We start from the raw sequence: 14,494 nt of genomic DNA, 5'->3' as shown, positions 1-14,494 counted from the left end.
CCAGGATAAATTTCTGCTGAAAATCAAGTTTGGAGTTGATGCCAGCTGAGCCTAACTCCCCATCTCCAGCTGGAGCCCAACCTTTGTGTTGTCTCGCCTTAGTGACACCCAGGGACACTAGGAAATCTTGACCATTTAAAGAGGACAGAATGTATATTCATAATGATTGAGTCTTCAAGGAAAGATTGAATCACACTCCTTGCGCTCCGCTAATTACCTTGTAGATTTATATAGTAAGCTGTAGACAGATTTCCATTAGAAACAGTTAACATAGTTTCAATGCATAAGTGAAAATCTGCCTTTTACAGAGACTGCCCCTACTTAGTATATATAGTTCATTTTTCAGGGCTGATGAATGTTAGTGAAATATATATCCTAATTCTAAGTATGTAAAATACTTTAATATATATCACCACAATTTAGTCATCACAACCAGCCTAAGAAGAAGTTAGAAATAATAGTTTTATTGTTCCTATTTTACAGATGGGAAAACTGGAGTTCTAAATAAATGGTTTTCAAAATCACATCATAATTGAAAGACCTTGGACTTAAACATAGGCAGTCTAGCTCCAAATTCTGTGCTTTTTCTGTTGTGTTATCCTCTCTCTCAGTATTTGTGGTTTTCTTAGTGCCTGTCTATCCCCCAAACTGGAAATCTCCATCTCATCCTTGACTTAAGTTTTCAGTAAGTAGGTTGTCTGGCTGCTGTGCAAAGAATAGACGAAGGAGGGGTGATATTTGAAGGACAGTGAGCCCAGGTGGCATGTTATTGGTTCAGCCAAGATGGAAAGAGTTGGATTTATATTAAATATTTTGGAGATAGTTAATAGAGTTTGTAGGTGGATTGGATGAGAAAGATAAAAGGAAGAGAAAAATCAAGGATGGTCCTGTTTTATTTTGGGCAAATGTGGGTATGGTGGGTAGTCTCCTTGCCACCAGTTTTTCCTGATTCTAGTATATTCTCTACTTGGCCACCAGAGTTATCTTCCTTATAAATGTGACCATATTGCATTCTGTCACTCTTCTGCTTCAAAACCTCCACCAGGTAACTTTCCCTGTGTGGGAGAACAACACATGAACCACTGAACTCCACCTCTTAATTACTAGTGCCAGGTGGCTTGTCTGTCTATATTAATGTTGTTTGATAGTGCCTACCTCATGGGGCAACAGTCAAGCTAAGTGAGATCATGTCTGTAAAGCTCTTGACATAATATCTGACACAGATAAACTCAGTAACAGTTCATGTTAGAGTATTAAGACTAAGCTTTTTTCGCTTGGCATTCATGACCCTGTACATGAAATCATGTCTCACTCAATGTTTGTATCTCCAGCACTTACTGTGGCACTTGTGGTAGGAATTCACTGATGGGTGGTATGAATGTGTGTGTGCAGGTATGAAATGACCTGCCCCTTTGAAGAGGATGAACCAGTTTGTAACAGTTTACTCCATCCTATTATCAAAGTTTGCAAATGTGTTGCTTTTTGAATCATTTGTAAGAAACTTATCTTTATGCAACATAAGCATAAAATCACATTTAACAAGGATACCAAATAATGAGCCGTTTAAACGGCATCAGAAAATTCTGACAATAGAGTATTATCTTTTTTTAAAAAATGGTGTGAAAATGTATATGTATATTTAGTATGATTGTATACTTATTATACAAGGAAGGGGTTAGTACAGGGCTGAGGGCACAGACTCTGAAAGTTGATCACTTGCTTGCTCTGTCGTGTCTGACTCTTCGCAACCCCGTAGACTGCCATGGGATTCTCCAGGCAAGAATACTGGAGTGGGTTGCCGTTTGCTTCTCCAAGAGATCTTCCCAATCCAGGGATTGAACTCTCATCTCCTGCACTGCAGGCAGATTCTTTACTGCTGAGCCATCAGGAAAGCCCACCTGAAAGCTGATGCCTGGATTCAAATGTTGCTCGGCTGTTGACTAGCTTGGTGTCTTTAGGCAAGTCGCTTAGCACTTCTGCTTCAGCCTCCAAATGTGAAAGACTGCTTTAAGTATAAATGCATTAACATAAATAAAATGCCTGGAATAGTGCCTGGCACAGAATAGGTGCTCAGGAAATAGTACATGCTCCTTAATAATAATACAGTTTTTAACAATTCTGTACACTTGGTATGTTGAAAAAAGACCAACAGGAAACATAAACAGTGGTTTTCTCTGGATATAGGATTACTGGAAAAAAATTTTATCATGTTTTATGTTTATTATAATCAAGAGCAACCATATATACTAAATTTCTTATAAACCAGCAGGCATGTGGTATTTCCACTAGGCTTCTTCCTCCCTCCCCAGACGTGACATCTTCTCAGCTAGCTGAAGTGCACTTGCACTCGCACCTGCAAATTTCTTGCAGAGGCAGAAAGGCATAAAATTAGAATCGGGAGAAGGAAAACAAAAGTGGAAAAGTAACTCATATGAAGAACCTCCTTTGTGCCCCTGATTCTTTCTGTGCATCATGATTTCTTTAAGATCATAAGTATCTGTGATATGTTCATCAGTGGAAAAATAGTACTTCTGTATATTTTTAAATTTTTATTTCTTAGGACTTTGGTAACGTCCTATTGTGCTCTCCACTCTTTTCTTTTGACAGATGTTTTGTTCAGTTTATGGTAGACCCCGGGCCGCCCTTTCTGAAGCCATGTTTTTCTCTGGCAGGGAGTTTGCCTGGCGTGACCCTGAGTTGCCTGAAGTCATTCACATGCTGCAACACCAGTTCCCGTCAGTTCAGGCGAACGCAGCGGCCTACCTGCAGCACCTGTGCTTTGGTGACAACAAAGTGAAGATGGAGGTGCAGGACCAGGGCCTGGGATGCCCATGACCGCAGGCGGGAACGGGGAGGGGGGCCAGTACCTCTCTATTTAGCAGCTGCGTGCTTGCGTGCTTGAGAAACGGCCCAGTGCGTCTAGAGGCCCTTTAAAAGAGATGTTTTGAGACCAGTTACTCTTTTACTTTTCAACTGTGCATTTCAATATTTCTTGGGAAAAGCTGCAATGGGGATATTTCTGGAAGTACATTTAGCTTTTTCAAATCATGTGTCCACTCATTACCTTATTTATAAAACATGAAGCAAAATCAATTTAACCTGCAGTTTTAAAAGTATTTTCCGTAAATCTGTTAGATACAAATTATAATATGTATTTGAGAGCTCACGTATTTTATGAGACTCTGGTCAAGATTGGTGCCAGCACGTAATTAAGTAAAGGATTTATAGCCATTACTAATTCTGAATATATATGAATATTTTATTTCAGATTTTAAGCATTTTGGGCTTTTATTGAAAATAGTGAGTCACTGGTTTTGGCTGGATTTCACCTTTTTAAGCCATTTTTCCCCCTGCAGTGTCATGCAGCATTTGTTTTTTTCATCCCTTAAAATTTAGAACAACACACAGTTACAGACCTAAAGGTGGATGCTGTAGATAAAACCCCCAAATATTCATATAATATACGAATGACGTGACAAATAGGAAGAACATTTAGAAGAGGAGAGTCACCCAGAGACAATTCTAGAAAGCCAATGACTTCGGTCAAAACTCCCCTCCTGTTGAAGAAATTCAACCCTGTGTAACTTTGTTGTGCTTGTGTATTTGTGCATTTCACTCAGAAACAACAGCGTGATCCCTGTGTATGTTCAGAGGTTGATGTGTGACTGTGCTACCTGCAGGTGGCCCTTAATCCACCGAGAGTCTCCCTTCCCTTCTTTAAGCCATGAACCTGTGCAAAGAGCTCCATCTTAGAGAGTGTCCTTAAAATTTATAAAGCACGTTTCTTGGAATAAAAAGTACCCTTTTGAAATGATCTGAAGTTATCTGTTTTCTGTGATCTTTCCATAATTGTCTTTTGTTTGCCCTCTGATTGACCACATGTCACTTAGGCCTGTTACTTAATATTTTTCATTCTAGGTGTGTAGGTTAGGGGGAATCAAGCATCTGGTTGACCTTTTGGACCACCGAGTTTTGGAAGTTCAGAAGAATGCTTGTGGTGCCCTCCGAAACCTTGTTTTTGGAAAGTCTACAGATGAAAATAAAATAGCAATGAAGAATGTTGGCGGAATACCTGCCTTGTTGCGACTGTTGAGAAAATCTATTGATGCAGAAGTAAGGGAGCTGGTCACAGGTGGGTACAAAATGTGATCTTGTCTTGAAGGAGGTGTTGAAAACCGTCTAGACTCTGCCCGTGTATGGTGGCATTGTGAAGGACTTTAGAAGGTCTAGGTAGCAGATGATGATACAGTGCTCACAGCTGTGACAGTGGCTCGTACAAGTTACTCTAATGATTCAGAAGGCACTTGCAGTGCTAGAGTCGTCTCTTCTAGTCTCATTCATTGTACTCGTTAGTGAACAAGTATCAGCTAACACATGTCTTGTTCACAAAGGGTTGAATACATTATTTTTCATTACATACTCGATCACTTCAGTTCAGTTCAGTCACTCAGTCGTGTCCGACTCTTTGTGACCCCATGAATCACAGCACGCCAGGCCTCCCTGTCCATCACCAACTCCCGAAGTTCACTCAGACTCATGTCAGTCGAGTCAGTGATGCCATCCAGGCATCTCATCCTTGGTCATCCCCTTCTCCTACTGCCCCCAATCCCTCCCAGCCTCAGAGTCTTTTCCAATGAGTCAACTCTTCGCATGAGGTGGCCAAAGTACTGGAGCTTCAGTTTTAGCATCATTCCTTCCAAAGAAATCCCAGGGCTGATCTCCTTCAGAATGGACTGGTTGGATCTCCTTGCAGTCCAAGGGATTCTCAAGAGTCTTCTCCAACACCACAGTTCAAAAGAATCAATTCTTCAGCGCTCAGTCTTCTTCACAGTCCAACTCTCACATCCATACATGACCACAGGAAAAACCATAGCCTTGACTAGATGGACCTTAGTCGGCAAAGTAATGTCTCTGCTTTGAATATGCTATCTAGGTTGGTCATAACTTTTCTTCCAAGGAGTAACTGTCTTTTAGTTTCATGGCTGCAGTCAGCATCTGCAGTGATTTGGGAGCCCAAAAAAATAGTCTGACACTGTTTCCACTGTTTCTCCATCTATTTCCCATGAAGTGATGGGACCGGATGCCATGATCTTCGTTTTCTGAATGTTGAGGTTGAAGCCAACTTTTTTGCTCTCCTCTTTCACTTTCATCAAGAGACTTTTTAGTTCCTCTTCACTTTCTGCCATAAGGGTGGTGTCATCTGCATATCTGAGGTGATAGATATTTCTCCTGGCAATCTTGATTCCAGCTTGTGTTTCTTCCAGTCCAGCGTTTCTCATGTTGTACTCTACATATAAGTTAAATAAGCAGGGTGACAGTATACAGCCTTGACGTACTCCTTTTCCTGTTTGGAACCAGTCTGTTGTTCCATGTCCAGTTCTAACTGTTGCTTCCTGGCCTGCATACAGATTTTTCAAGAGGCAGGTTAAGTGGTCTGGTATTCCCATCTCTTTCAGAATTTTCCACAGTTTATTGTGATCCACACAGTCAAAGGCTTTGGCATAGTCAATAATGCAGAAATAGATGTTTTTCTGGAACTCTCTTGCTTTTTCCATGATCCAGTGGATGTTGACATTTTGATCTCTGGTTCTTCTGCCTTTTCGAAAACCAGCTTGAACATCAGGAAGTTCACGGTTCATGTATTGCTGAAGCCTGGCTTGGAGAATTTTGAGCATTACTTTACTAGCATGTGAGATGAGTGTAATTGTGCAGTAGTTTGAGCATTCTTTGGCATTCCCTTTCTTTGGGATTGGAATGAAAACTGACCTTTTCCAGTCCTGTGGCTACTGCTGAGTTTTCCAAATTTGCTGGCATATTGAGTGCAGCACTTTCACAGTATCATCTGTCAGGATTTGAAATAGCTCAACCGGAATTCTATCACCTCCACTAGCTTTGTTCATAGTGATGCTTTCTAAGGCCCACTTGACTTCACATTCCAGGATGTCTGGCTCTAGATGAATGATCACACCATCGTGATTATCCAGGTCATGAAGATCCTTTTTGTACAGTTCTTCTGTGTATTCTTGCCATCTCTTCGTAATATCTTCTGCTTCTGTTAGGTCCATACCATTTCTGTCCTTTATCTAGCCAATCTTTGCATGAAATGTTCCCTTGGTATCTTTAATTTTCTTGAAGAGATCTCTAGTCTTTCCCATTCTGTTCTTTTCCTCTATTTCTTTGCATTGATCGCTGAAGAAATTACTCATTTTAAATAGATTTGGTTTCCTTTGTTATGAAAATAAACTGTACTTAATGGATTGGCTACCTGCCACTTCAGTTCAGCCAGTGTCTGAATGCCTATTAGTATCTCAGACACTTCACCAGGTAATTGGAGATGTAAAATGAATAAAAGTCCCTGCCCTCGTGTAGCACTTCGATTCCAGTGGAGCACAAGTGATTTTCTGTGAATGTCAGTGAAAAGTGCAAGTGCTGAGCTCAGTCGAGGTTGCGCTCGAGTACAGCTGATGGGTAGGGAAGTTCTCTGGTTAGTGTGAAACCGAAGGTGGCCCAAGGGTTCAGGAGGCATTGGCCAGGTACAGAGAGGGTATATTTCCAGTTGCAGGCAGAGGCTCGGAGACAGACATCTAGGAGCAGAGCTATCAGCAGAAGGGGGATTCTGCAAGAAGACAAGACCAGAGAGAAACACAGGCCTGGTTTGGGGAACTTGTGTGCCCCATGCAGAGGGAGGGATTTGGGGGCATGACATGGCTGCTGCTGCTGCTGCTGCTACTTCAGTCGTGTGCGACCCCATAGACGGCAGCCCACCAGGCTCCCCCATCCCTGGGATTCTCCAGGCAAGAACACTGGATGGGTTGCCATTTCCTTCTCCAATTGGGCTTTTAAATGAGTTCTTCCACCAGGCAGTTGGGTGGGGGATTGATTTAAAGTAGAGGAGCCTGGCACCTGAGAGGGCTGTGAGGAGGTTAGGAGTCTAGAGATAATAGCTTGTACTATTCACTGGTAGTGGGGAGTGAAGAAGAGGGAGCAATGAGAGAAATATTTCATGGCCAGGGCTTAATTGTCAAATTTAGGGAGTGAGCAACCCAGAGAAACAGTGATGCTTTGTCTTGAGGTCAAGCTGAAAAAACCATTCTGCAGGAGGGTGAATAAATGACAGCACTATTTATAATAGAATATCAGGGGGAAACACTGAGCATTCATTGGTAGAGAAATGGTTAAATAAATGGCAGTACCTTCACACAGCGAAACTACGTGCTGCTGCTGCTAAGTTGCTTCAGTCGTGTCCGACTCTGTGCGACCCCATAGACGGCAGCCCACCAGGCTCCCCCGCCCCTGGGATTCTTCAGGCAAGAACACTGGAGTGGGTTGCCATTTCCTTCTCCAGTGCATTAAAGTGAAAAGTGAAAGTAAAGTCACTCAGTCGTGTCCGACTCTTAGCTATCCCATGGACTGCAGCCTACCAGGCTCCTCTGTCTGTGGGATTTTCCAGGCAAGAGTACTGGAGTGGGGTGCCATTGAGAAACTACATAAAAGGGTTAAAATAAGTGCATTAGCACTATCTGTAGCAACAGAGAAATCTCTACAACTGTTTGCAGAATGATAAACCCAATATGATACTATAGTGTAAGTGTTAAAGTATGCAGGTTGAGGCTATAATTTATTTTTTGATAGAGACACATGCAGGAAAGGTAAATTTTTTTATTAAAATGATAAAAGATTCAGGATAGTTGGTTACATATACAGGGTTCAGGTGGAGAAAAAGGGATTGGGGAGTAAAATCCAGCTCCATTTCTTTAAAAAGAAAGAGAAATCTAAAACAAATAAGATAAAATATTAATGCAGCTGATCCTTGGATAACCTGGGGTTTGGAGGCACTGATCCCCTGTGCAATCAAAACTCTGTGTGTAGCTTACAGTCAGCCCTCCACATATGTAGTTCCTCCATACCTACAGTTCTACATCCATGGATTTGACCAACCACCAGTTGTACAGTACTGTAGTTTTTACTATTAAAAAAAAAAGCCACATTATTAAGCCACCCATTTCAAGCCCATATTGTTCAGAATTCAATTTCATTTAACAAAACTAGGGGTAATAGACATCTGGGTGTTTGGTTTATACTTGCTTTGCTATTTTTCATGCTTGAAATAGTTAACTTAAAAAATTTTAACAACATTTTTTTTCAAAATTAAACCCATTCCCCAGTGGCTTCCACTGTTAAATCAGAGCTTTAGGTTCTGTCAGCTCTTATTCAGTCACACTTAGAAATATATTAATAATAAACCATCTTGAATCTAATATTTAGTTAAGGGGAATCAGCTTTCTTGTAAGATATTAATGTTCAAAGTAAATACCCTGTATTCAGATAAAGTATGAAAATTATGTACTAAAAGTAGAATCCACATTATGTATAATCTTAAACTCCGAAATGGATTGCTTGCCCTAATGTAGTTGGAATATTAATGCTTTAACACATCTAAATTACATATTGATTTAGGTGTATGTACTTTTTCTTTATAAAATGTTCTTAAAACATCAAACCCTCTCACACCAAAAAACTAATTTATTTGTATTTACATACTATGTATTGTGTGTGTGTGTATGAAATGAAAATTAGAACAAGAAATAGAATTAAGAAGAAAAGATTGTAGACATACCCATTTAAGAAGTTAGGACAGTCACTGTGATTACACCCAAAAATTTGTCTTAAGCTCTCTCTTAAGGAGGCATAGAGAAGATGGTGTTATTTGCAGTATATGAGTTTTTTCTTTCCTCATATGATATTTCTTTCCCATCACTTTGAACATATATGTGAATGTTCAATATTTTCTCCCAGTAACATACCTGTGCAGCCAGCAAGGCTACCGAATGATGTGTGCAGGCTCCCGAATGATGTGTGAGGGACCAGGGGCAATCCAAGGTCAACCTGACCTTGGAAACACAGCGTCTACTAGATCTGGTTCTCTTTTGATTAACTAGGCAGATTTATCATGGCTTGGTCCTTAGCATCCATAATGTGCAGCTTTTTTCTCTTCTGTCATAATTTCTCACAGGAAGAAGGAGTCTTGGCAGCTTTTTTGTTTCTGAGGTTTTATCCTTGGGAGGAATTGTTACAGTGTCTTTCCTGAACTGAGCTCAAGAAATTTGTTATGATTTAGTGATAAACAAGAAGTAAAGTGCATGAAAGTTTGGTGATTTCTTTTTCATTTTAGAATAAATCAAATTTATTTGAAGTAGAGCCAGACTGTACTACTAAGGGCTTTTATGTGCTAATTTACCTGGTGCATACTCTGGATGGGAGTGCTAATTTAGCTGCTTTACTACATATTTCATCATTTCTATTTGGGAAGAGTACTAAGTTGCTGAGAACACAAGATATTTTAAGACTTGGACCTTGACCTTGAAAGGAGGATATGAGTTTTCCCAATTCAAAAAGCTATTTCCCTAATAGATTGTATCAGTTCCAATATAAAACTAGCAACAACCTCTGATATTTCTGTCTTAGAAACAGCTGCCAGTAGCTTTTAGGCTATTTTAGAAGTATTTTTTGGCCATAGTTATAGGGTAGGGAATATTAACAACTGTTTTATAACTCTGTACTTGTACCTGTAACAGTTTATGCTGGTGTGTGGATGGATTGCTTATGAAATATTTTTTGCAAAAGTAGGCTTTGCTTTGGAATGGGAGTAGCCAGTGTGTAAACAGGTCACTGAGATGACAATATAGAAAGGAGCTGGACCAGAGAACTTACAGAATTGAGTTTCCAGTTTCAAAATGCTATATGTCAGCCCAAGTTTGATTTGTATATAAACATTACCTAATATGAAACTACCAAGTCATAGAATAAATTGAGCATAGTTACTTGGCAGTGTATGTGTATTATATTTATACATTTATTTGTAGGTTAAGATTTATGGAGACAAGAAAAATTTATTCACATTTCTCAATTCCAGAATTTAGCAGTACCAACTGTAATTATCGGTAGTGGTCTGTTGTTATTTTAAATTTCATTTATTTATTTATTCATATTTTTAGCTGTGCTGGGTCTTCATGGTGGTGCATGGGCTTTCTCCAGTTGCAGGGAGTGGGGGCTACTCTAGTTGTGGTGCAAAAGGCTTCTCGTTGCAGTGGATTTTCTTGTTGCAGAGCACAGGTTCTGCACATGGACTTAGTTGCCCCATGGCATGTGGAATCTTTCTGGACCAGGGATTGAACCCATGTCCCCTGCATTGACAGGTAGATTCTTAACCCCTGGAACCACCATGGACGTCCTCAGTAGTGTTTTAAGAGCAACTAATCCCTGATATGTTTTAGAGAATGACAACGTCTAGAGATCCTCCTGCCCTTTCATTAACTATTCCTCAAGTCAAATACTCATAAACTGTCTCTAAGTCATAGAATCACAAGATTGGAGGGGACCTCAAAATTCATTTTGCCCATCAGCCACCTAATGCATGGAGCCCCTGGATGGCTTCCCTGGCGTGCAAGCTGTCCACCATTTGCTTGAACCCACAGGGACAGGGAAGCCATTACTTTGTCATCACTCAGTCATTAAGACTGAGCAGCAGGGTTGTCCAGAAAGCACCAAGAAAACATTAAGTACGACTGGGGAGGCCAGGAAGAGAAGCCCTCGGGAGCTCATTTTGCCTAGGAACAGCCACTCCAGTATTCTTGCCTGGAAAATTAATTCCACGGACAAGGGGAGCCTGGTGGCTACAGTCCATGAGGTTGCACAGTCGGACATGACTAAGCATGCACACACATAGCCCCAAATCCAGCCTTCCAGATTGCTCCTAACTGGGAAAGCATGTTCCAGTCTGAACCATTTTCATTAAAGCACATCTGCTCCAGACCTGGTTTGTAGGGTGTGCTGTGTGACTGCGTCACCCAGCATTCCCTATCACCTGCCCATCTCCTAGAAGATATCCTTCCACATACTAATGTTCTGCCAGTGTCTCCACAAAATACTCTGACCCTGGCCAATCTTGCATGATGCTTGGTCTTTGTAGGTATAGCCTAAGAGTTCTTTACTTAAGTTATAGTCAACTTTGGATCATGAAATGTTAAAGCACAATGCAACTGTCATGTTCAAAATATTGTATCACTTGAAAATTGGTATCCCCTTGTTCTGTTGTTCTTAATATTAAGTAATTCAACCTAGTTATTAATCCAACGCCCTTTTTTCTAGTTCCTTTTGTTTCAGTTTGGCATTCTTAACACACTTCAGTGAAGAAGTTTTAGCTATTCTTTTAAAAAGATGCTTCACCTTTGCTTTAAATATAATAACTGTCCAGGGCCTGCATTTTGGGCCACATCTTTATTTTCAGGGGAAAAAAGGAAAAAATACTTTCGGCCAAGTGTATTTTCCCAGGAGAGTTTGGCTGCCATTGTTAATTAAAATAGTTCTCTAATATGTAACATGATTCTGTGTTTTCTTCATTGTGTTGAACATTTTCCAGGTTGAAACCTAATGAGCTTTTCTTCCAGTAACTGCTGATATGTGTAGGTGAGGTTTGTATTACAAAGATAGTTTTTGCCTTTATTGTGCTTAAACCTGAAAGCTGGATGAAGTATGGTTTTCCCCCGGTTGGGTTGTAACATGAACATCTACTAGGTCACAGGCTATGGATGAAAAGTGGGATCATCTTGTCACTAGAAAAACTATGTTGAATTTACTTGTTCAGGATAATTAGTGTTTCTAAGCCAGGATATGTCAGCTTCAAATTATTGAGCATCCTGAAAGTATCATTTTTTAAAACTATAGAAATTGAAGATATTGCATGGAATCTGGAGGCCTGCCTTTTAATGCACCAGATGTCCCAAAATTATAACACTTCTCTTACCCCGATTAACACTGGTGTTAAATACCCAAAAGTAGCCTTTGGATAATAATGGACTTTGTTTAAATGACTGCCGTATTCACATTCCTTCCAATTTAGCAAGTGATTATTCATCCATATGGCTAAATAAAATATTTCCACACTGTTTATTTTAAAATTTTTGGATGTCAGCAATGGATTCCAGACACTGTGAAGAACGTGAAATTACGCATATTCCTTTCCTGATCAATAGCTCCATATTTCTAATTAGTAAATTAATAAGAAAATGATAGCTGTGCACCGAGGAAGAGTAGATGGGCCAGGCTAAAGTTTAGCAAACAGCAGGACATCCTATAAAGAGCCAGAGCTTAATGGACATGCATTCAGCCTTTTGGACGGTTGCTTGCCATTACAGAATGAAACAATTGCTAAACATGTCCCCTTGGCCTAATTAATGTGCCTTCAAAGCAGTCATTTATTCTCTGATCCAGAGAGGAGTTGGCCTGCTACTGCTGTGCTTTTTGTGGGCCCCTAGAGCTGTTCGGAGCCGCATGGGTAGTTTTCAGAAATCAAGCAGCATCGCCCCCCAATTCTCAGCACAAGTCGGTAGAATCCTTACCACTTGGCCCACTTTATAAAATAATAGCATTTTATTATTAAATGCATTCTCTTCTTAACATTTCAAACCATAAAAATCAGTAATGAGAAACAAAATGACAAAAGTTTCATTGGTAGCAAGACAAAAATAGCTTGATAAAAGCAACAACTGCTAATTCAAAGTCACAGAACTTCGGGCTGGAAAGGGCCATAAAGAATAAGAAACTAGGGTGCAGAGAGGTTGGCTTCCCTGGCTTGCAGGTTGGAACTGTTTCCTCCCTGCCTCTGCCTGCCCCAGCCCATCCCCCAAGTCTGGGGGAGGGTGCAAAAGCCCATTTTCACCTCTCATTTCCCTTAATCTTTCAAATTACCACCAACAAGGAAAAAAAAAAAAATCCCATATCTCCTTTACTGTCTGAATTTCACCCAGGTGTATAGAGAAATATTTTTGAACTTAGTTAGTCACTAGCATGACTACATCAAACTAATGATCAGGTAGTTTGCTTCAGAAACATGTGAAATGTGATCTTAGCCTTGTATTTCAAGATTTGCATCCTGCGTATGAAAAGATTTGCCCTTGGAAATGGAATATGACATTCTGTCTAGCGCGTAGGCTTCTGAACACCAAGCAGGATGAGGCGGTCAAGTGGGGAGACTCAGAGTCTCCTGTGGAGTTCACGTGGTCAGCCACTGGCCTGGATGGGGGTATCTCAGCATGAGCCAGGCCCCGTTAACGACACTGTCAGCAAACTAGCCAACGTGTTCGTGTGAGAAGGATGAGAGCACATGACGTACCCAAAAAAGATGCCCAGAAGACCCCACCCATGTTTCTCGGGTCTTTTGCAGTTTCAGAGTCTTTCTGATCTCTTAAGACCTAGGACTGGAGGCCCTTCTGTCTCTAAGCTGCTCTGCTTGGACCAGATGACTCGGCAGAAGCTTGTGCCATTACAAGTGCAGAAGTACGTCCTGGAACACACAGAAGTCAGCTGTGGAACCTACAGCTGCAGGAACTTTTTCCTAGGGCCATCTCTGTGATAGTGTAAAGGCCTAACTCTGTCGGCACCTGAAGTGACCTGAAGATCAACCAGGGTGGCCACGTCACTACCCCCACTGCCACCTATGCATCAGAGCACTTCTCTTAGAAGGATTTCCCTTTATGTGACCTGTTCACTTTTATAAACTGTCCCCCAGCAAAAGCAATCATCCTTTATGTGCCTTACCGGCCATTCTTAGTCAGCAACTCTGAATTGTAAGCTGATTTATTTTCAGAGGAAATGCTTTTCCAGGGTGCATAAGACTGTATCCCTCTGTGATGTCGTTAATCCTCTCAACCTGTCTCTGAAGTTGGGAAGTTACCTAGGTAAGAAAGAATATGATGAAATGCAAATGTGGGTCTGTAAGTGGAGCTTTAGAAATTGGTAGATCTTTTTAAAGATGCTGTGATCCACCTTTGTATCTGAAAAATCACAGAAACAATCTTCTTTAAAGACTCTATACAGATAAAGATCAATCATTTGGGTCCTTTGGCTGGGAAAATTTAAGCAGCCAGAGTAGTCCCCTTCCAATTGAATATTCAGGCTGGGACCACACTGTGTGCAGCATCTGAGCCATCATTCACTGTGATGGGAACCAGAGGTCCTGACCACCATGACCGCAGCAGGGTCCGAGTTAGCCTTCCCATGCCTGGCATGGAGTATGTGTTAGCTGAGCAGGAAATCTCAGGGAGCAACCAGGGTCACAAAGCAAGCCCCACAGGCTGGCCGGGCCAGGCCTCCCTGTGGGACCCAGCTCTCAAGGCAGCTGCACTGCTCCCCACCTAGGATGCCACTGTGCCAACCAGCAATGAGTGTAGCAAAACCTAGGCTGGCAGCAGAGGCACAGGAAGAAGAAAGCCAGGAGGTAGGAGTGTAAGCCAGGCCCAGGACTGCACATTCAGCTAGTTTGAGAGTCACCACACATGATGTACAGTTGAGTTACAGTTGGTGGCTCAGACAGTAAAGCGTCTGCCTGCAATGCAGGAGACCCAGGTTCAATTCCTGGGTTGGGAAGAGCCCCTGGAGAAGGAAATGGCAGTCCACTCCAGCACTCTTGTCTGGAAAATCCCATGGACGGAGGAAC

General features: G+C 41.3%; 1 protein-coding gene across 1 annotated transcript in view; it reads left to right on the top strand.

Annotated features, from left to right (window-relative positions):
* The window catches only part of PKP4 (plakophilin 4), a 257,392-nt gene that overhangs the window by 210,368 nt on the left and 32,530 nt on the right, over positions 1-14,494 (top strand). Inside the window, exons 10-11 of the mRNA XM_068969317.1 lie at positions 2,677-2,805; positions 3,919-4,132. Coding sequence (XP_068825418.1) covers positions 2,677-2,805; positions 3,919-4,132 — 343 coding nt within the window. The remainder of the gene's footprint in view (positions 1-2,676; positions 2,806-3,918; positions 4,133-14,494) is intronic.

Source organism: Capricornis sumatraensis, chromosome 3 (genome assembly GCF_032405125.1).
Source record: "Capricornis sumatraensis isolate serow.1 chromosome 3, serow.2, whole genome shotgun sequence".
Taxonomy (NCBI): domain Eukaryota; kingdom Metazoa; phylum Chordata; class Mammalia; order Artiodactyla; family Bovidae; genus Capricornis; species Capricornis sumatraensis.
This window is presented reverse-complemented; position numbering and strand designations above follow the sequence as displayed.